Source organism: Indicator indicator, chromosome 9 (genome assembly GCF_027791375.1).
Source record: "Indicator indicator isolate 239-I01 chromosome 9, UM_Iind_1.1, whole genome shotgun sequence".
Classification (NCBI taxonomy): Eukaryota; Metazoa; Chordata; class Aves; order Piciformes; family Indicatoridae; genus Indicator; species Indicator indicator.
In genome coordinates, this window is record NC_072018.1 from 37,368,600 (window position 1) to 37,391,082 (window position 22,483).

At 52.6% G+C, this 22,483-nt stretch overlaps 1 protein-coding gene across 1 annotated transcript in view; it reads left to right on the top strand.

The window, feature by feature from the left end:
• The first annotated feature begins 239 nt into the window (after nt 1-239).
• ASAP2 (ArfGAP with SH3 domain, ankyrin repeat and PH domain 2) overlaps nt 240-22,483 on the top strand; it is a 69,488-nt gene continuing 47,244 nt past the window's right edge. Inside the window, exons 1-3 of the mRNA XM_054383391.1 lie at nt 240-365; nt 15,363-15,435; nt 19,600-19,745. Coding sequence (XP_054239366.1) covers nt 240-365; nt 15,363-15,435; nt 19,600-19,745 — 345 coding nt within the window. The remainder of the gene's footprint in view (nt 366-15,362; nt 15,436-19,599; nt 19,746-22,483) is intronic.

Sequence of the window (22,483 nt, forward strand, 5' to 3'; positions counted from 1 at the left end):
CGTGTGCCCGGCCCCCGGTGCTGCGTGACCGCGCGGTACAGGAGGCGGCGGCGTGTGGGTGCGGGGAATTTCCTTGTGTGGCGACGGAGCAACAACACCGCGGCAGGCGGCGGGGCTGCGAGGAGGACGCCGCCGGTTGCCGAGCGATGTGAGGGGGGAGTCACCCCTGGGCCCTCCCCTCCCCCCGGAGCTGCCTGCTTCCCCCCCCTCCCCTTCCCCTCACTCATCCCCGCCCCGCCATGCCGGACCAGATCTCCGTGTCGGAATTCGTGTCCGAGACCAATGAGGATTACAAGTCACCCACTGCCTCCAACTTCACCACCCGGATGGCCCAGTGCAGGAACACGGTGGCGGCCATCGAGGAGGTGAGCCGCGGGCGGAGGGGCGGGGAGCGGCCGCGCAGCCCTTCCCGGCCTGCCTGGCTGCCCGCTGCGGCGGCACACAACGAGGCGCTACCGGCGCTGCCTCCCACCGCTGCCTCTCCCCGCCCGGCCCCGAGGAACGCCCTCGGCTGCCGTCGGGAGGAAATGGGGCTCGCCCTGCTGGAGAGGGGAGAGAAAGGGAGCGGGGGGGAAGGGCTGAGGCGCTGCTGCTGCTGCCCCCAGGGCTGCGGGCAAGCCGGAGCCCTCCTTTTTCTCCTCTCCTGCTGCCCGAGGAGCCCTGAGCTGGTCGGTTTCCCACGCCTTCTCTCCGACCGTCGTGGGGGACATGAACTCTCCAGCCTCGCCTCTCTGCTCCTTCGCACCAACACCTGAAGCACCTCAGCCCCGCCGGCCGCTGTGCGGGGCTCGGGCCCTGGCGGCCCCGGCGGAACTGGAGGCTGCGGTGGCTGTTCCCCGTGTGTCTGTGCCTGCCTCCGGGCACAGGTGGCATTTCGTCTGCTTTCCGCTGCCGGCACACAGGCATTTTAGCAGCCTCCCGGCCTCGGGTGTGTGCTTCGAGGTGAGAGTCCCTCAGGAGCCGGTGCTCCGGGGTGAGCAGGCGAGGAGCGGGCGGCTTCAGCTTGCACCGGAGCCTGACCCCCTCCTTGCCTTCTGCTGGCCAGCCTGGGCTGCGGGTGCCTGGCGTGGGCCGCTTTTGTCTGGCCGAGAGAGCGGTTCGGCTTTCCTTCTGTAAAGATGCTGTTGAACCTGCCGGCAAGAGCCCTTCCCACCGCGGAGGGTGGGTGCGAGCACTGGGGAGAGAAGAGACTTTCCTCCTCTCCTGTTGTAAAATCAGAGGGGAATCTGGGACAGGTCTGAACACAGCGAGGGCGCATTCCACAGCCCGGTCAGATGTGCACAATGAAAGGAGAAGCCTCTGCGAGTCCCGGTTCCTCCAGCAGCTTCTCTGAAGTAACTTGAGGGGGGAGAATCTTTACTTGAGATGCAGATTAATTTGCTGCACCTACCTGTTACTTGAGTTCTTCCCGAGTGCGTTTAGCTGCTTTGGTTTGCACTGAGCATGTGCCTCTTCGGCAGCAACAGTCTTGTCAGTAGTTGATGCCCCCTCTTACAAAAGAGCTGCCACTAGCAATGGATTATTAACTTGTCTGAAGCGAACAAAGCCCAGGCTAGGTGTCTGAACACCCTTTTCAAGATTTTCCTGTTTTGCCAGTTCCCAAAACCACTAAAGCAAGGAGCAGAATCCAAAATAATCTGCACAGAAAGAATTGCTGTTTTGTTCCTGAGGTAATTTTCTTCCCTGCCTGCTTGCACTCAAATACCTGGATTTAATTATGCCTTATTAACCTGATAGTCTTAACATCAACAGTGTCAAAACCAAATGTTTTCTTCAGAATATTTGTGGTAATCATTTTAGTTGCTGTGGGCAGGGACACCTCCCACCAGCCCAGGCTGCTCAAGGCCTCATCCAGCCTGGCCTTGAACACCTCCAGGGAAGGGACAGCCACAGCCTCCCTGGGCAACCTGTTCCAGTATCTCCTCACCCTCACTGGCAAGAATTTCTTCCTCATCTCCAGTCTCAATCTCCCCTCTTCAAGCTTCAGGATATTCCCTCTCATCCTGGCACTCCAAGCCATTGTCAGAAGTTCTTCCCCAGCTCTCCTGCAGCCTCTTCAGGTACTGGAAGGCTGCTCTAAGGTCTCTCTGGAGCCTTCTCTTCTCCAGGCTGAATTGCCCCAGGTCTCTCAGCCTGTTCCCACAGGGGAGGTTCTCCAGCCCTCTGATCGCCTTCGTGGTGATCAGTCCTGGGAATCCTCAGCTTCCAGTGTGTGCTGCTTGTGTTGGAGCAGGCAGTGTGGTTCTGGAGCCTGCCAGTGTGTGGTTTGAGGAATGTGTTACTCAAAGCAGTTAATAGGTGAGTGGGAACCATGCTGAGTGCTGCCTTTGTGTGTGCAGTGATTTCAGCAAGTGGCTCCTCAGAGCTGGTTTGTTGGCTGCAGACACTTCTGTTTGCATCTTCAGCATGTTGTATACCTGCATTAAACCAACAAATTAGCTGCAAATGAAGTTGGCTTTTCCCAGCACTTCTGGGTCTGGACTCAGTGCAGCTGCCTGCATGAAGGAACCTGTGTGTGCCAAGCTTTGCACTCTCTGGGAAGCAGAAGCCCAGGGGGAGGCAGTGCAGAAGCAGAGGAGATGGGGGCTGCAGTGCCTTCTTAGCCTGAGTCCAGCTCTCTGCAAGCACAGGGGGCTGTTTGCAGAGCTCCTTGGGAGCTTGCTCTTAGCTCTGCTGGCTACCACTTCCCTGAGTCTGCCTTAGTTAATTAGCAGGTATCTAACTGTGCCTTAAAAGTTTAGTTAATGGGGTCCTGCCTTCAGTGATGGAGTGGAAGAGGCTTGTTAAGGGAGGAAACGGATAAGATATTGGCCAGCCATGAGGGTGTCACTTATCAGGGCGCCTCTGTGGGCAGTGATCTTGCCTTGAGTCAGTGTTTGCTGACCTTGGGTTACCTGACCTGGCACTCGCTCAATAGGATTCAGTTTTAGCATCAGTTGAAGATACTTTGAGTTTCTTTGGGGTTTGTGATATGGTGGTTCCATGGCCATGGTGCTGTTGGGTTGATGGTTGGACTTGATGGCCTTAAGGGTATTTTCCAACTAAAACAATGATTCTATACAATGATGTACACCAACTACAGATCCTGAATGGTGGCCTGGGAGATCATCAGGAGTGCTGCACTGTGATTAGGGAAGTTGAGACACTTGGAGAAAGGGAATCTGATGCTTTGGTGTGGGAAGTGGAAGAGGGCTTAGGAAAGGCCTGCTGGTGAAACACAAGGTGAGTGAAGAGGGAGAGGAACCATCCAATTTCTGCACTGTTCTCAGAGGAGGCTGTTGCTTGGCAAACTGTTGGGAACCCTTAGGAGCTGCCAGAAGGAAATGGCAAGTGAGCAGTGAGTGTCAGAGGCCCTTACAAGTTACTGTTTAATCTTTGCCTGTGTGATGGTGACTAAGATTAAACAAGTTTTAATTGATAGTGCAGGGCAGAGTCACATGGTGGGGGAAGGGAATCACTGAGCTGGGCTGACAAATGCAGTCTGAGCTGACTCTTGCTGTTCAAGGTCCCAGGAGCCAGCAGTGTGTGGTGACCATCCTTAGGTTAGGAGTGCTGCAGAGTCTGGTTGCTCTGCTGCTGCTCCTAAGGCCACACACTTCTCTCTCTGGTGTGTGGGCAGTTGGATAAAGTAGTTCCCAAACTCCAGTGCAGCTTGCAAAGGGGTCCTAAGAGCTGTGATCATGAAATATTGTTAGAAATTATTTCACAGAGTGATTTAATGACTGGAACCCAAGTGTGCCACTCTGTTTTGAAGCAGCTTGCCAATAAAGGCTGGAACAGAAGCCCACAAAAATCACAGAATCACTGTGGTTGGAAAAGACTTCCAAGGTCATCATATCTAACCATCATCTAACTCTGCCAGAGCCACTGCTACACCATATCCTTGAGTATACCATTCCAGGGATGGTGATTCAACCGCTTCCCTGACAGGGGCCTGCAGGAAGGCCACAGAGGGACTGTTTGCAAAGGGCTGCAGGCACAGGACCAGAGGTAATGGTTTGAAATGAGAGCAGAGCAGGTTTAGACTGGATGTGAGGAACAAGTTCTGCACCAGGAGGCTGCTGGAACACTGCAACAGGTTGCCCAGGGAGGTAGCTGAGGCCCCATCCCTGCAGATCTTCCAGGTGAGGCTGGACAAGGCTGTGAGCAACCTGATCTAGTGGAGGATGTCTCTGCTGAGTGCAGGAGGTTGGAGTGGCTGAGCCTTGGAGGTCCCTTCCAACCCAAACCATTCTGTGATCTAAATCAGAGCAAAGTTTATCCTGCCTGCTGAAGCTTGGCTACATGAGCTGGTTTCCCTACAAAGAGAGGAGAATGAAAACACTGGGAGCAGTTAATAGGTTACTGGAACAGCCTCCCCAGCAGAGCAGCTCTGGCTGCTGGGATGGAGGTGTTGTAAGAAGCAGACAGGATGAAGGTGTGGGGTAAAGATGTAAAACATAGAACCCAAGCAAACAGGGTAGTGGTGCCACAGATGGACTTGGCTCTCTGCACAGAAGTGGGTTGGAGTTGCTTGGGGTCCATTTAAAAAACACTGCAGGAAGTGCTTTAAAATGCATGGAATTCCCATGAAAGGCATAATGTGTCATTCCAGGTCTCCACTTGCCTTTGTTCTTGGGTCCTGTTCCACAATTACTGCAGCTCAAGGATTCTGCTCTTCTGCAGTTGAAAAGAAGGTTTCCTTTCTGTCATTTCCACTCCTGGGAATGCAGTGTGCTGTTCCAGTACCAAATCCTTCTCTTCCCCTTCAGGGTGTTGTATCAGAAATGAGACCAGCCTCTTGCCACCTAAGGCAGTCCCAGAGCTTCCAGCTGGCTTGGAGAACCATGAGGACCTGATGCTTGTTGAGTCTCATTCCCTCTTGTACCTTAAAATGCTGTAATTTGGGCTGTGCAAAGGTGAGAAGTGAGAGCAGCTGGGTAGGGTAGGACCACATGAGGCACTGGGGAGGCCACAGCTTGAGTGCTGGGTTCAGGTTTGAAGCCCTCACTGCAAGGAGGACATTGAGGAGCTGGAGCAGGTCCAGGGAAGGGCAACAGAGCTGGGGAAGGGTCTGGAGAAGAGGGCTGAGGGGGAGCAGCTGAGGGAGCTGGGGGGGTTTGGTGTGGAGAAGAGGAGGCTGAGGGGAGACCTCATTGCTCTCTACAGCTCCTGAGAGGAGGCTGGAGCCAGGTGGGGGTTGGGCTCTGCTCCCTAGGATCAGGTGTTAGAAGGAGAGGAAATGGCCTGGAATGTGCCAGGGGAGGGTTAGGTTGGAGAGGAGGAGAAAGTTCTTTGGTGCAAGAGTGGTCAGGGGTTGGGACAGGCTGCCCAGGGAGGTGGTGGAGTCCCCATGCCTGGAGGGGTTCCAGAACCCTGTGGCCATGGCACTTGGGGCCATGGTTTGGTGGCCCTGGTGTGGCTGGGTTGATGTTGGCCTGGATGCTCTCAGAGGCCTTTTCCAACCCCAACCATTCCATGGTTCTGTGGGCCTGGCAAGGTTCACCCCTGGGTGTTTTTCCAATGCCAGCTTTCCCCATGATCTATTTCTTGCTTCAGTGCTGGAGCTCAGTCTTCCTGCGCTGCATGGCTTGTGCCTGAGTGCTGTCTGAAGAGGTTCTCATACACTTTGGGAAGCTGTGGGAGATTTCCTACTATTAGTTGTATGTTCCTCTGCAGGGGCACCTCTGTGCCCACTGTGGTGGAGCACAGATGAATGTTTTCTTTACCTCCTCACTGAACACAATGCCATAAATACCTGTTGTTTAAAACTGCCTTTTATTTTCCACTTCTGCTTCCTCTCTGGAATTGTGGTTCTGTGTCATCAGCATCCAAAGAGGCTTCTGGAAAAGTCATTAGGATACAACTGGCATGCTGATTTCAGCAGGAGTGTGGGAATGTCCTTCTTGAGAGGAGTATAGGGGATGGAGGTTGCAGAAATACAGGAGCTAAGCTGTAGGTCTTCAGCTGCAGCTTTGTGCATGTTTCAGAATGCAAACCTTCCACCTTTCAAGTCCACCTGCAGAGCCAGCAGCTTGTGCTCTCATGGCCAAGAAGGCCAGTGGTCTCCTGGGGTGCATGAAGAAGAGTGTGGCCAGCAGGTCAAGGGAGGTTCTCCTCCCCCTCTACTGTGCTCTGATTAGGTCACACCTGGAGTGTTGTGCCCTGTTCTGAGCTCCCCAGATGAAGAGATGGGGAACAGCTGGAGGGAGTCCCAGAGGAGGCCACAAAGCTGCTGAGGGGCCTGGAGCATCTCTGTGAGGAGAGGCTGAGAGCCTTGAGGCTGTTGAGCCTGGAGAAGAGCAGCCCCAGAGGGGATCTGAGCAGTGTGCAGCAAGAGCTAAAGGGTGGAGATGGTGAAGGGGAGGCTGGGCTCTTGTCAGTGGTGCCCTCTGACAGGGCAAGGGGCACAAACTGGACCCCAGGAGCTTTTACTTAAACATAAAAAGAAACTTTGGTGTGAGGGTGCTGGAGCCCTGGAGCAGGCTGTTCAGAGAGGTTGTGGAGTCTCCTTCTCTGCAGAGCTTCCAACCCCCCCTGGCCACTGTGATCCTGGGCAAGCTGCTGTGGGTGCCCTGCTGCAGCAGGGGGCTTGGACTGGGTGATCTCCAGAGGTCCCTTCCAACCCCTACCCTGCTGGGATTTCCCTGTAAACAACCTTTGCACCTGCAGCTCCAGAGAGCTGGGCTCAGCCCCGTCTAGGTTAGCTCTTCCCTCTGTTACCTTGGCTGGCAAGCTTCCCTGTGTTCTCCTGATGTTTACAAGCCCTTATCTCCTGATTTCTTCACACTCCTCCTTTCCAGACCTTACCTCCTTGGGGCTCCCAGCCTTGCCCACTCTGAAGAGCCTTGGCCCAGCCCTGTCCATGGTACCAGAGCCATGGCTGGCCTTCAGATGGGCTTCACCCCAATCTGGACTGTCTCTCACAGATCACTTCCCCTCAGCCCTCAGAGGCTCTAAGAAAATGTCCTATTTGTCAGGCACTGCCAGAGAGGCAGCAAGAGACACTCTCTGGATGAAATCTTTCTGCAGCTTCCCCAGCTGGGTGGGCATCTCCCATCCTCACCACCCTTCCCACTCTATGTTAGTGATCTGCATAGCTCAGAGGAGTATGTGGATGCTGTGAAACCTGTGTTGGTAAGGTAAGCACCAACTAAGTGTTGGTAGGGAAGCATGAAGGTGTGACTCTGGCAAAGCTAATGGTGGTGGTAGCTGGAGGTACCCTAGTTGAAGGGGGGAGTCAGGAGTGAGCAAGAGATGGTTGGTGTTGCCTGCAGGTAAGGATGAGAGTCAGAGAGCTGTCTTGCACTGATTGCAGATCAGTGTGGAGGGAGACTGCTTGCACAGAAAAACTGAAAGCTTTAGCAGTGTTTAACTGCCCCCCTCCCTGGAGGTGCTCAAGGCCAGGTTGGATCAGGCCTTGAGCAACCTGGGCTGGTGGGAAGGGTCCTTGCCCTTGGCATGGGGTTGGAACTGGATGATCTTGAAGGTCCTTTCCAACCCAAACCATTCTATGAGTGGTTGTGACTGAGGAAGACGCTGTTTGTCATGGCTGGGATGCTGAAGTAACCCAAATGATGAGATCATGGATAAAAACCACAGCTTAGAGCACAGGAGAGATCTGCATGGGTGATGAGAGCCAGGTTCCAGCTGAAGGGGAGCTGTTGGCTAAGGTCTGGCAAAGTGAGCTGCCTGTTAACATGGCAGGCATGGAGGAGAAGAGTGCAGGAGGAGTAAGGAGGAGGAGAAACGTTTCAGCCATGTTGTGGGGAGGCATCTGTGACAAGAAGCCAAGGTGCTGACTTCTGCAGAAGAGAGCAGGTAGAAGCAGGAGAAGGTGATGTGAGAATCACTCATTTACAGGCAGGAATCAGCTGGATGATGTGGATGAGACTGGAAAAGTGTATGTTGGGTGGTTTGGGCTCAATTCTCTGTGTACTAAAAGCAAAACCAAGCAAAAATCATCTTTGGGGAAAAGTTGTTCACGTGGGAGCTGAGAAGGGCAGCAGAGCAGAAGAGTGTGTGTGTGCTAGATCATGAAGAATGCCAGGAAAGGGGGAAATTGTGGAAGAAACTACAGACTTGAAGCAACTTCAGTGTCACAAATGAGGAGAACCTGTCACAAATGGGAAGAAAAAGCTCAGCTTGTCAGAGGAAAGTTTGTCAGTAAAGGATCTGTGTGAAGATAAAACAGAAATCTGCCAAGGCTGGGGGCTGCTGCAGGAAGGACAGCAGGCAGCAAGGGAAAGCAGCCCCCACCCTGCAAGCACCTGGAGCTGGGAGGAGAGGAGGAAAGGCTGAGACACACTCAGAGTGTGGTGGTGTTAAAGGTGGTGTAGGTATTGCCAAAGCTGAATCTTAGAATGCTTTGGGTTGGAAGGGACCTCAAAGCTCATCCATTTCCACTCCCCTGCCATGGGCAGGGACACCTCCCACCAGCCCAGGGTGCTCAAGGCCTCATCCAGCCTGGCCTTGAGCACCTCCAGGGAGCGGGCATCCACAGCCTCCCTGGGCAACCTGTTCCAGAGTCTGCCCACCCTCACTGTCAAGAATTTCTTCCTTATCTCCAGTCTCAATCTGCCCTCTTCCAGCTCAAAGCCCTCAATTATCCCTCGTCCTGCCACCACAAGCCCTTGTCCCTCCCCAGCTCTCCTTCAGCTCCTGGAAGGCTGCTCTTAAGGTCTTCCTGGAACCTTTTCCAGGCTGAACAGCCCCAACTCTCCCAGCCTGTGCCCATAGCAGAGGTTCTCCAGCCCTCTTATCTCTGTGGTCACCTCTGGACCCTCTCCAACAGTTCCATGTCCTTCTTGTGCCAGGGGCACCATTCCTGGATGCAGTGTGCAGATGGGGTCTCAGCAGAGCAGAGGGACATAATCGCCTCCCTGTCCTGCACACTGCTTGGGTGCAGTGATAGGAAGATCAAAGTGAGGAGCAAGCTAAAGGAATCTGAATGAAGACACACTGGCAGTCAGGAGTCATGCAGAGGCAGGAGCACTGTGGTGGCTTATGAGCAGTGGGGGGTCAGGAGGTGGCATTAAGGAGGGGATAAGGAAATGCATCAGGAGTGTGAGGAAGTTCAGAGCACTCAGAGTTGACAGGAACTGCAGAGGAAGGGGGAGTGTGGCAGTGCTGATGCAGGAAGTGGGATGAAAGCAGCCTGCAGAGCATGAGGGAGGGTGGGTGTGAAAAGGATGAGGATAGTGAGGAGGCAGGCAGGGATTTAGGGAAAGGAGAGTGGTGGAAGAAAGTAATGGAGAGAGCATAGCTGCATCCTACCCTGTGGCTTAGGGCAGTGGAAGAGGAGTTCTGCACCTTGCCTGTCAGGAAATGGGACACAGGCTGAGTACTGTGCAGCCTTTAGTAGCTGCTGGATAGATCTTGAGTTGATTGGGAAAGAGAAGAGAATTTGCCTTAGAGGGCAGAGTTCATTGGAGGGAGAACCAAGACAGAGCTCTGCACAGCCTTTCTGGAAGAGAATTGACCTTACAGGGCAGAGTTCATTGGAGGGGGAACTGAGGCAATGCTCTGCACAGCCTTTCTGGTTGTGAGCAGTGCTGCTTTGCTGGGCAGTGTGACCCAATCCAGTCCCTTCCACCTAGGGCAGCAGGCTTGGGTTTCAAGAGGGTAGGTGCTGGACAGAATCTGAAAGCTTTGGGTCTTTGGGAGCTCACCTTGAGGAAAAAACTTCCCTGTGGGAGTGAGGTGTGTGCAGTGGAGTGTGTTTGTTTGGAATGTGCTCCTAAAGGGTGGCTGTAAAAGTGAACAGGGAAGAGTCTGCAGCAGGCAGGAGTTGTAGCATCCAGGGAGGAGCAGAGAACAGAGAGGAGGCTGCAGCTCCGCTCCTCATTGTCCTGCAGTGGTTTGGTGGAGGGAACCATCTGCTGTTTGTGGACCCCCCAGCTCTCCCTGATTGCAGATCAGATTATCAGTGTGGTCCTATCTGAAATCTGCAATTCTGTCTGGGCTTTATGCTAAGCATGCATGGGGGCAGCTCCAAGGGCTGGAGTGATCAGATGACGGAGGGCAAATGACGGAGAGCTTTGTTCCGCAGTTCAGAGGCATGGAGGAAGGGCATGGAGTAGGGATGGGAACATTCATGCAGATGATTTCCTCTCTTCTCTGGTTCCTGCCCTTTGCTAATGAACAATTTCTTTCCTAGGATATGCCATTGCAAGGAAGTTGACTCTATCCTAGGGAGGGCAACTTGGGAACAAACACTTGTAGCGAGCATTTTAAGCCCCTTCAATCAAACAGGATTATGGCTGGGGCTGTAGCAACGGGAGTGGAAATTTCCTCAGCACATGCAAACACAGAGCCCCTGCTCTGTTGGCAGCTGCCAGCCCAGCTTCCTGCAAAGCACATGCTTCTAATAATTTGTTTGTTTTCCAGAACTGGAGGTGTGTGTTGCACAACAACAGCAGAAACCCCAGCACAGTCCTCCTACACTTGGAGCTCGGCGTAGACTGGGTGCTGGCTGTGCTGAGGAGAGTAGCACTGCAGAGGCAATGGAGTAGTAAAGCTTCTGTAAGCTGCTTTTGGTTGGGTGTCATTCATTCCTCTGCTTGGTTCATTCCTTGGTGCTGATGAGCTGCTCTGGATGTGGATGACAAGGGTTTTATCTAAGTGTTTTCAGGCACTCTTCTCTCTGCTAGGATTGGAGGGGGAGCTTTTGCCTCTGCCTTCCCTGTTCCGCAGGCCATGAGGAAGTGGTGATGGTGCAAGGAGACATGGTGCTTGATGACCTGCAGATTCAGGTGTGTCTCTTCAGTTTGTCAGTTGGTTGAGTAGCACTCTCCTGTTTCTCCTAAGAGCACCACAAAAGTGCTGTCAGGCTTGGCCCTGCTTCTCTCTTCTACATTGTCTCAGTTCTAGATGTAGAATCACGGAATGGTTTGGGTTGGAAGGGACCATCCAGTTCCACCCCCTGCCATGGGCAGGGACACCTCCCACCAGCACAGGTTGCTCAAGGCCTCATCCAACCTGGCCTTCAACAACTCCAGGGAGGGGACATCCACAGCCTCCCTGGGCAATCTGTTCCAGTGTCTCCCCACCCTCACTGGCAAAAATTTCTTCCTCATTTCCATCCTCAATCTCCCTTCTCCCAGCTCAAAGCCATTGTCCTTCATCCTGGCACTCCCAGCCCTTGTCAGAAGTCCTTCCCAAGCTCTTCTGCAGCCCCTTCAGGTACTGGAAGGCTGCTCTGAGGTCTCCCTGGAGCCTTCTCTTCTGCAGAAGTTACTCAGTGTTTTGGTTTAGGTAGCAACCAGGTATGAATTTGCCCCCCAGATGCTCAGTGGTGTAGGGAAGTGCAGTTTACTCCATTTAATGGATACCTTCTGTGTAGGTGCACTCCATAATTATTTTGGCAAAGGTTGCCCTGGGGGAGAGCTTTTATTGTTGCATCGAATAGGATGTCATTGGCTGCTTTCTCTGTTGTTTGTACTACAGCTATTGGAAGCTGTCCTTAGTGACAGGAGTGCCTGAGCTGCTAATTTTAGTTACACCTGAAGCTGTTGAAGTGCCTGCAGGATTGAGGTTGGTTGTTTTCAAGGATGTGATAGTGCCTTGAGCTTTCCCACAGTGGGAGCCCTGAAATGACTGCCAGTGTCTGACAGTTTGGGTGCATTCTTCCATTTCAGAACAGAGTCCCAAGTGGAATACAATGGTGATGCATTTATGCAGCAGTAACTCCAGCTCTTCCCTCTAGCACAGCATGACAAAGCTGAATCAAAATCAAATTAGTGCCATTTCCTCCTGCCATTGAACCCAAAGAGGAAGGTGCTGCTGTTATCTCATGCTGGACTGCCAGAAGCTGGCTCATCTTCTGTGGGCATTAGCTGCTGTTAATGATGATGTCCTGCAGGGGCTTTTTGATGGGGGGGAAGTATTAATACCCATGCAGACCCATGCAGAGACGTTCAGAGGTGGTTTGCTGAGTTGGAGAGAGGTGAGAAATGGCAGGCTGGGATCTGGCAGCCACTCCAGAACTGGAATAACTGCAGTGTTGGAAGAGGAAATGGCTTCCACCACTTGACACTGGGCTTTCCCATCACAACTGGAATGAAACTGGAAGGTTAACTCTGCAGTGAAACTGCATTTAGCTGGGAGAAGAAACAGCTCTGCACTGCAGAAAGCTGAGCTGTGGTAATGAGCATGGCAGCAGCATGATGGGGAGATGTCTTCCCTGAATTCCTACCCTGACAGCAGGGAGCTGATGGATTGCTCTGCTTGTCCTACTTTTGACAGCTGCTTCAGTGTTTCCCTAGGAATACTTAGAATCACAGAATTATTTTGGGTTGGGAAAGCCCTCTGAGATCATCCAGGCCAACCAGCAACCCAACCCCACCATGGCCATCCAACCATGGCCCCAGGTGCCATGGCCACACCTTGCTGGAACACCTCCAGGCCTGGGGACTCCCCCACCTCCCTGGGCAGCCTGTGCCAGTCCCTGACCACTCCTGCAGCAAATAACTTTTTCCTCCTCTCCAACCTAGCCCTTCCCTGGCACATTCCAGGCCATTTCCTCTCCTTCTATCACCTGAGACCAGGGAGCAGAGCCCAACTCCACCTCAGAACTAGTAATGCATAGAAGTTAACTGTCAGAGCTACTGGAGGAGGGAAAGTTCTGGGTCATCAACAGCCACACTCCAAATAAAGTACTTGGGCAAAATGAAAGGTTTAGAAATTATTCTTCTCCCAGAACACACAGAGATGCCTTCCCCAGATTCTGTCTGTGAGGATTTGTTCCACCCTTTGTAATCAATCCCTTCCCAAATGTGGAAGGAAACTGGAGAGGGCTTAGAAAAGCAGCTCCTAGCTGGAGGAAATGATGTAACAGGAGGGGAATGGAAGGAGGATTTTTGGAGGGGAATACCACAATTTGGGAAGTGTTTTTAACCACCTTCTGTAACAAAAGTGGATGGAGGCCAGCAGTGCAGCCACTTCTAATGGCACAGCAAGGAGCTGAGCTCAAGTGTCTGTGGTTCTCTCTGCTCTGTGAGCTAGGGAGGATTCGTTACAGCAGGGATCAGATGGCCTGCAGAGATACCCTGCAGCAGCCCAACCACTCTGCTTGCTGTGCACCAGTGGGCAGCCCTGGGTGGTGTTGCTTTGCTAACCAGACCAGTCCAGTAAGGCCCAGCAGCTGACTCTTGCTCTGCTGTCTCCACAGGAATGATCTGATCACTTCTTTTACCAACTGACCAAGTTTCTTCCTTTGCCCTTTTGGCTTGGGGGAGGACATTCAGAGTTGTGTTCAGCATCTGGCATTAAAATTAAATTAAATTATTGCTGACTGTGAAATACTGGAATGGGGCAAGCACAGGAGGGTTTCTGGCTCCTGAGTAGCCCAAGATTTTAATGCAAATTGCTAAAATCAAGACTGAGATTAGATTTACTTTTGAAAAGGTAATAATGGCTGGACCAATTGGCTGCCAAGTCAACACGTTAATAATTTCCTTCTGTCTGTGTCAGTTAGGTGTGCAGGATGGGCAAGGACACACAGATTGCTGGCTCCAGGATTAGTTTTTAAATGCCTTAAGAATTTATTTCCCACAGTTTTGTCACTGCTTTAGCAGCTCTTGCAAGCATTTTTTTTTGGGTATTTGTTGTTGGTTTTATTTCTTTAAAAACCAAGAAGAGGTTGGTTAGCTTGAGCCTTGAGGAACTCAGATGCACTCCTGTGACTAAGCAAAGTAAGCAGGGAAGGGAAAGGGTTAATTTTAGCCTTTCCAAAACGAAGCTGCAGTGGGTAAGAAGGAAGGAATGTGTTAGAGGCTTTCAACTCCTTGCAAGCAAAAACAGAGCAAAGATGATGAGGACTTCTTCCCCTGCCTCCTTCCCCACCTCCCATACTGCTGTCCTGCAGTCATGGAGGCTCTCACACTGTGCTGCAAGGAACCAGGGTTAGGCTTTTCCTTTCTCCTGCCTGGAGCTGGAGAACTTGGGCTCCTTGTTTCTCCTGAGGACAGGCTGTTGGGTTTGGTGTAACTGGGAGGGAGGGGATTGTCCTGGGGAAGGATGTGTGGGTGCTTGGCTTTGCCTGCTGCCCTGAACAGCTGCTGTTGGCCACTGCTGAGAGGCAGGCAGGTGAAAGGCAGTGCTGCCTCACCCACCCCATCTGCCTTTCTGCTCCTCTACAGAGAAAGAGTCCTCCTCTGTGCCACAGTGAAGCAGGGCACTGCTGGAGGCACACTTGCATAAGGGAGAGATCCAGTCTTCTGCTGCAGGTCTGGCACTAAAGATGTTTAATGAACATCTCACCACTAGAGCCTGGGGACTCTCCATTTATGCTGCTCCTGCCCTGTTTTTCCCACACCCTTTGTTTCTGTAGGAGGTGCCAAGATCAGCTTCAGGATATTCAGTTACTCAGTTTCTGCCTTCCTGCTCTTTTTACTCCTCCAGTGAAACATGACAAAACCAGAGCAATGAGGTTTCCCCCCACTTCTCTGTCAAGAGCAAAGAGTACATTCATCCTTGGGGCCAGCCTGGAGTGTGATCAGTATATTTCCTCCTGTGAGCCAATGCCCCTTGCAGAGCCTGCATGCTGCACAGATCCATTTAGACAACAGAGACCTGGGGATTGGTGCTGCTCCGGAAGTTCTGGAGAGCTGGGCCAAGGGGAACCTCCTGAGGTTCAACAAGAATAAGTGTGGAGTCCTGCACCTGGGGAGGAGCAGCACCATGCACCAGCACAGGTGAAAGGTTGGGCTGCTGGAAAGCAGCTCCATGGAGAAGGACCTGGGAGTGCTGGGGGACAATAAGTTCTCCATGGGACAGCAGTGGGATCTTGTGGCCAAGAAGCCAAATGGTCTCCCGGAGTGCATTAAGAAGAGTGGCCAACAGGGCAAGGGAAGTTCTCCTGCCTCTCTATTCTGTCCTGGTGAAGCCACATCTGGAGTATTGTGTCCAGTTTGGGGATTCCCCAGTTCAAGAGAGACAGGGAATTGCTGGAGAGAACCGGGAGGTTCTACCTCAGCATGAGGAGAAACTTCTTTGGTGTGAGGCTGCTGGAGCCCTGGAGCAGGCTGCCCAGAGAGGTTGTGGAGTCTCTTCTGGAGAGCTTCCAACCCCTCCTGGCCATTGTGGTCCTGGGCAAGCTGCTGTGGGTGCCCTGCTGGAGCAGGAGGCTTGGGCTGGGTGATCTCCAGAGGTCCCTTCCCACCCCCACCCTGCTGGCATTCTGTGATCTGCACAAATTCTTGTGGGCAAAGAAAGAGAGCAGGTTGTGTGAAGGGGGCTGGGAATGTCTGGCAAGGAAATGATTAATTACAGCAATAAAGTTAAATAACAGCACAGTGCTCTGATTCCAGCAGGTTTCCAGGCCACAGGTGTAGCAGAGCACAGCCCAGAATTTCACCCTGGATTTGTCTCTTTTATTGCAGGCTCTGGATGTTGACAGGACTGTTCTCTACAAGATGAAGAAATCTGTCAAAGCCATAAACATATCTGGGCTGGGTAAGTCCATCAGCACTGCTGCTGAAGGTGCAGGCTTCCACCAGGGACTTGTCTTTCTGCACACAAAGAGTCACCTGGGCAGCTCTGAGGAGAGGAAACCTTAAATTGTAGCTCTCAGCCTTGAGCTGGCTGCTTGGTGGTGAGCTCAGGAAGGGTGAAAGGGGGTTAGGCAGCTGAACCTCCTTCCACCAGCTCTGGGCCACCTGCTCCTTCTGCCACTCCTGGAGCTTGGCAGATCCCTAGGTGAGATTTTTAGCTCCTCTGAAGCTGCAGATGGAATGAAATCAACTTCCCTGGGATTAGCTGCTCAGCTGAAGTGCTGAGGTGTCTGTATCTCTGAGGGTATGGGAGGGGTGGAATGACTCCTTGGCTCTTCTGCTTTGGGGAACCTCGCCCTTCCTGGTGGCTTCCAGTTATGGTGTTGGGAACTTCATGACATGAGAGAGCTGCTGCTGAGCTAATGCCCACAGTCAGGTATTGCTCTTACAGAGCTGTTGCTGCCTGCATTTCTGTGAGTCACAGGCCCATGGAGTTGTTTGGGTTGGCAAAGGCCTCTGAGATCTTCAAGTCCAGCCATCAACCCAACCCCACCACAGCCAGGAGTGCCAGGCTCAGGGTTGGTGTGTTTATCTTCTTGGAGAAAAGAACAAGGGCTTTTGGCTTTGTGGCTCAGCAGCATTTTGTGGCCAAGAACCAGCATTTGGTTGGCTTTTGTCTCCTTTTGCAGTTCATGGAATCAGAGCTAAGAAAACCCACATGGTATGGGGAAAAGAGAGGCCTGGCAGCCTTGGGGTGCCACCAGGGCCTGAGAGAGCTTGTGGGTGGCTTGGTGCTCAGCTCTGGGGTAGAGCAGCACTGCTGCTGTGCTGGAATTCGTAGCAGCTAATTGGCAGGAAGCTCCTTCTTGCCCGGCATAAAGAAGCTGTTATCTTTGGATCCTGGAAGGGCCAGGATGAGGCTGATCTGGAGCTGTGTCATCTCTTGCATAGTTCTTTGGCACCCTTTCTTCTGGCTGTTTTTTTTTGTTGTTTTTTTTTTTTTTTCTTTGTTTTGTTGCTTTTTCTTTTTACCTTACTTTTGAGCTGCCTGCCTGCTGCTGAGAATTTGCTCACTTGTTAGTGCATCGCACAAACCTCTCCATTGTTTGCCTGAAGTCAGCACCTGGCCTGCTTTGCAAATCCATGCTGTCCAGTCTTGGCAAGAAAGGTTTTTGGAGGCATTTCTCTTCCACCAGAAGACATACTCCCAATCCAGCCCCTTGGCAGCCCTTGGGCTTTCTGTAACAAACAGAAGCTGTGAGCCTGCACTCCTGAGAAGACAGCTCCTGGGGCTGTAGTGTAGGCTGGCTGGGTATGAAGTCACACATTTAGGCTTTCTGTTTCTAATGGGGGAGTGGAGAAACCACTAGGGAGGAACAGATGTCGCTGCAGCTTGTGCAGAGTTCAGTTCCTTCCTGGAACCCTGGAATGGCTCAGGCTGGAAGGGACCTCAGAGCTCCTCTGCTCTAACCTCCCCACAATGCCCAAGGACACCTCTCAACCAGACTCAGCTGCTCAAGGCCTCATCCAGCCTGGCCTTCAACACCCCCAGGCAGGAGGCAGCCACAGCCTCCCTGGGCAGCCTGTGCCAGAGTCTCACCACCCTGGGACTGAAGAACTTCTTCCTCAGCTCCAGTCTAACCCTGCTCTGCCTCAGCTTCAAACCATTCCCCCTTGGCCTGTCTCAGACACCCTCAGGAAAAGTCTCTGCAGCCTTCCTTCAGGATCCCTTCAGGTCCTGGCAGGCAGCTCTAAGGTGCCCCTGGAGCCTTCTCCTCTCCAGGCTGCACCTCCCCAGCTCCCTCAGCCTGTGCTCACAACAGAGCTGCTCCAGCCCTTGGCTCATCTTTGTGGCCTCCTCTGGCCTCTCTCCAGCAGCTCTGTGTCCTTCTCCTGCTGGGGACACCAGAGCTGGAGGCAGGATTGGAGGTGGGGTCTGAGCAGAGTCCAGGGGCAGAATCCCTTCTCCTGCCCTGCTGCCCACACTCCTCTGGTTGCAGCCCAGCACACAGCTGCCTGCTGGGCTGCCTGAGAGCACGGCTGGCTCCTGGGGAGCTGCTCAGAACCCAACACCCCCAGAGCTTTTTCTTTCTTAACAAAAGCCTCTAGACCCTCACACAAACCTGGCTCAGATACTTTTTTGATAGAATCCTAAGCTTTTGTTTGCAGAGAATCAGACTGGATGTGTCCCTGGGCAGGCTGCTCTGGTTGGAGGTGTCCCTGCTGACTGCAAGGGGGGTGAACAAAATGCCCTTGAGGGTCCCTGCCAACCCAGTGCATTGTGGTGCTGTGTGTGCTAAGCTCCTGCTGTTGATGCTGAGGCAACATAAGCCCAAGCTCAGTGCTAGGCCTCAGTTTCGGGAGCTGAATGTCTGCACTCAAAGTGTCCTTCCCAGGCTGCAGAGTCAGCACTCAGGGTAAACCCTGCAGTATTAGTTCTATCTGTGTCATTTCAGCTCTGCACTTACATCATGACAGTTTGTAATTGCAGGATATTATAGTCCTGCTCCACAGGGTTTTGCTTTAATGTGCTGCGAATGAAAGAACATTTGTGGCTGCTTGAGAAGTGAAGTTGTTGGCTGGCTGTGCAGTGGGGCTGTGCCTTGCTCTTCAGCTGGCTTTGTGGAACAGGCTGCAGGGCTGAGACCTTGCATCAAGAACCTTTTGGTGTTGATATATACAAATGGGGTGGAAATGAAACCAGATCATTGCTTGTTGGGGCAGATTTAAACAATCTTCTGGCTTTATGCTAGCCTCACAAATTGACCAAGAAAGGGGCTTTGTTCTTATTAATGTATGATCAGTTTTCTAGGGGCTGCTCCCCCCTCACCTCCTCTTACTTCTTTTGAAGTGTTAGGAGCTGGGCACAGCTGGAATAAGGAACAGGGACTTTGGACTTCCTCAGGTGTCAGCCTGTCCATGTGCTGAAGCTTGATGTGGGCACTAAGCTGGGTTTCAGACTTCTTGCTTTGTTCCCCAAGTCCCACTGGCAGGGCCTGAGGCTGCAGAAGCAAGGCCCCTGGTGCCCTAGGAGTGAAGCAGGAGGAGCAGTGAAGGCTGAGGCCCCTCAGCTTTCCTTCCTACTGAACCAGGGCAACACACTGCAGATTTCAACTCTTTGCTAGGCTTCATCTCATCCCCTGGGCTGAGGGAGGCTGTGGGAAGGACACAGCCTTAGGTGTGTGCTGAAGGACTTGCAGCCCACAAGCTGCCCAGTTCTAGGGCAGAGCTTCATTGTCTCAGGAATTCAGTTGTTGGGAGCCAAAAGGGCTCTGGGAGCAGAACTTGGCTGTGGCAGGTGCAGGCTGCTGGGCTTTGGTTCAGATCCCCACTGCTGCTCTCAGTTGGAGAGCTAAGACAGCTAAGAGTTTTGTCCTCATCTCTGCTGCAGGGTCTAGCCCCATTCCCTAGGATGACCTGAGAGTCTTGTTTGATCTTGTAGTGAGAGGGGATGCAATGAAGTTTGAGGAGATTGATACTGGAGAGTAGGAAGAAATTCTTGGCAGTAAGGCTGGGGAGACACTGGCACAGCTTACCCAGGAAGGCTGTGGATGCCTCCTTCCTAGAGGTGTTCAAGGCCAAGCTGGATGAGACCTTAAGTAACTTGGGCTGGTGCCCTGTTCATGGCAGGGGGTTGGAGATGGATGATCTTTAAGGTCCTTTCCAACCCAAACCAGTCTGTGAACCTCTGAACCTATTGCCCTCTAGAGATCCAGTACTGTGCCACACACCTCTGTGTCTCTGTTCAGCATGCAGCTGAGCACAGCAGCACACAGTTAAAATCAAAGAGCAGGAGACTCTAGAAGTTCCTTAGAGGAGCTGGGAATCCTTTTGTGGTCTCAGCTATGGTGCAGAAATACTGTGGGTCCTTCTGGAGTGGACAACCACCAGATAACTGTCACCTCCTGAGGACACATTGCCCTCTGCAGAGCCAGATGTAAGGCAGGATGAGTGAGATGTCTGGCACAGCAGTGTCACAATACAGATAGGAAATGGTTCATGTACCAAGCAAACATCTTGAGCAAGAAGCCCTCTGAGAAGGTGTTTTTTGTAACCCCCCCTTGACTGTCATTGTCACTAAGCTGCTACCTGCTGAGGCTGTTTGCATCTTTTGCTCTCTTTGAAGCTCATGTGGAGAATGAGGAGCAGTACACACAGGCACTGGAGAAGTTTGGAGGCAACTGTGTGTGCAGGGATGACCCAGACCTGGGGACAGCCTTCCTCAAGTTCTCTGTCTTCACAAAGGAACTGACTGCACTCTTCAAGAACCTGGTAAGAAGGACTTCAGGCAAAGCATGCTGAGGCCCTCAGGCTGCCAGAGAGGCTGGCTGGGAACTGGGACAGCTCTTGCTGCTGAAGGCACTTTGTGTTTTAGCTGTGACACAATTCTCCACCTAGGAAAATGCCTCATGGCCTGGCCTTCCAAAGCTCACAACTAAACAAAGCCCCAAGCCCCCACCACAGAGACCACTCCACCACCAATCACTGCCCCTGCCACTCACCACCCCTCCCAATCACCCCCCCTTCACTCACCCCACCATGCACCCCCCCCCACCACACAATCCAAACCCACCACACACTCTTCTGAAGGCTTCTCACAGTGAAGTAGTTAGAACATGTTGTAAGGACAAGAGGGGATGGATTGGAGCTTGAGAAGGGGAGACTGGGACTGGAGGTTAGGGAGAAATTCTTGCCAGTGAGGCACAGGCTGCCCAGGAAGGCGGTGGATGTCCCTCCGTGGAGATGTTCAAGGCCAGGCTGGGTGAGGCCTTGAGCAGCTGAATCTAGCTGAGAGGCGTCCCTGCCCATGGATGATCTTTGAGGTCCCTTCCAACCCAACCCATTCTGTGATTGTGTGAATTAAGAAATGTCCACCTCAGTTTGCTTTAAAACCCCAAACCTTTCCTTGCTTTACTCTCTGCTCATGTTGCTTTTACCTGACTGCTCCCCATGTTGTGTTTGTATTTAGAAAGGGAGATTTTGGTCTCCTTGCAAGAGAGAGACTCTTGCTTGACTCAAGAGACACTATCAAACCTAATGCTCCAAAGGCAGTAGTGCCCACTGGGGCCCAGACCCACAACTGAGGCCAGCAAGGCTTAGAACCACCCTTGAGGAGCCAGATGGGAGGAGGGGCAATAGTCAACTTCACCTTGGAGGGCACAAAAAGATCAGATTCTGCCTACACCCCACCAGCTGCAGCTTTGTCCATGTCTGAGGATGTCCCAAATGTACCTGAAACCACAGCACTCTTAAAGCAGGGGAGGGAGGGGAGGTGACCCAGATCCCTGGCAGCATTTCCAAGTCCCTGCCTGCTGAATCAGTGGCTGGAGACACATCCAGTGCTCTGTGGGGCTGGCCCAAAGGGCTGTGGTTTGCAGCCAGCTGCTCACCAGCAGCTCTTTGGGGAATGTTTCCAGCTGATGGGATTGAGGGCAGTCCTCTCCTCTCTCTGATGCTGTCCTCTTTGCTGTCCCAGGGGTGATCCTGCCCCACATGGATTGATCAGCAGTGAAATGGGAGTCAGGTTGGCCATATTGATTGGAATTTCTCTGGGGGGGTGCAGATGCCACCTGAGATCACAGCTGAGTGTCAGGCAGGCTTAGGGGACATGGAATAGGTCTTTGATTGGTACCTCCTGGTGACTGAAGCCCCTCTCTGTCCTCTGCTCATTGCAGCATGCTGACTTCATTAGGCAAATGGATCTGAGCAATGCCATGGGTAAAGGGGAGGGGGTTAAAAGCAATCTGCTAAAAGCTGCACCCCCTCCCCAGATAAACCCTTTTGATCTGTTCTGTTCTAAGAAGGCTTCTAAAAGCTGAAGCCATGTTGCCATTGGAGCAAAACCCTGAGCTCTTCAAAGCACTAATTACTGTCTTTGAAAAATGCTTTGGGCAGGAATAACATTTCCTTCCCCAAACTGGGCAGGGAAATGCAAACATGGCCATGGGATGCAGGTTTTTGTTACCTTTTCTTACCCCCTGAGCATTTTGGGAGCATTCCAAATCCTTTTGCTGCCTCCTGCTTTTTCACCAACAGCTCTGGGGTTTTGCTTCAGTTTGTGTGTACAAGAAGAAGGTTTTTCAGTGAGATAGGAGCTTGAATTTCTTTTTCAGTTTGTGATTGTGATTTTCTCTGGGTTTGCAGCATGGCATGGACACACATGTCATCTGCTTTGGTTTTACATGGCAATAACACAGACACCTTCTCTCCTTTCATACTGTGATGAAGGGCAGGTCTCTAAGGCTCTGCTGTCCCTCAGGGTCCAGTACTGGGTCCAGTGCTGTTCAGTATCTTCAGCAACGCTATAGACAGGGAGATGGAGGCACCCCAGCAAGTCTGCAGATGACCCCAAGCTGAGTGGTGTGGTTGATAAGGCTGAAGGATGGGCTGGGAGCCATCCAGAGGCTGAGGAGAACCTCATGAGGTTCAATAATGCAAAGGGCAAGGATCTGCACCTGGGTCAGAGCAACCTTTGATATCAATGCAGGTTGGGGGTGATGAGACTTAGAGCAGCCCTGCAGAGAAGGACTTGGGGGTGCTGGTGGGGGAGAAGCTGCACAGGAGCCAGCAATAGGCACTGGCAGCCCAGAAGGCCAAGGGCAGCCCAAAGCCTTCTGGGCTCCCAGTGCCCATTGCCAGAGCTAGAGAGAGAGGATCCTGCCCCTCTGCTCTGGGGAGACCTCACCTGCAGGGCTGTGTCCAGCTCTGGGACCCCCTAACACAAGAGAGACATAGACCTGATGGAGAGGGTCCAGAGGAGGCCACAAAGATCATCAGGGGGCTGGAGAACCTCTGCTGTGGGGCAGGCTGGGAGAGTTGGGGTTGTTCAGCCTGGAGAAGAGAAGGCTCCAGGGAGACCTTAGAGCTGCATTTCAATATCTGCAGGGGACCTCCAGGCAGGCTGGGGAGGGACTGTTCAGAAGGGGCTATGGGGATAGAATTGGGCGCAAGGGTTTGGAACTGGAGCAGGGCAAGAGTTAGGTTAATAGTAGGAGGAAGTTCTGCACAAT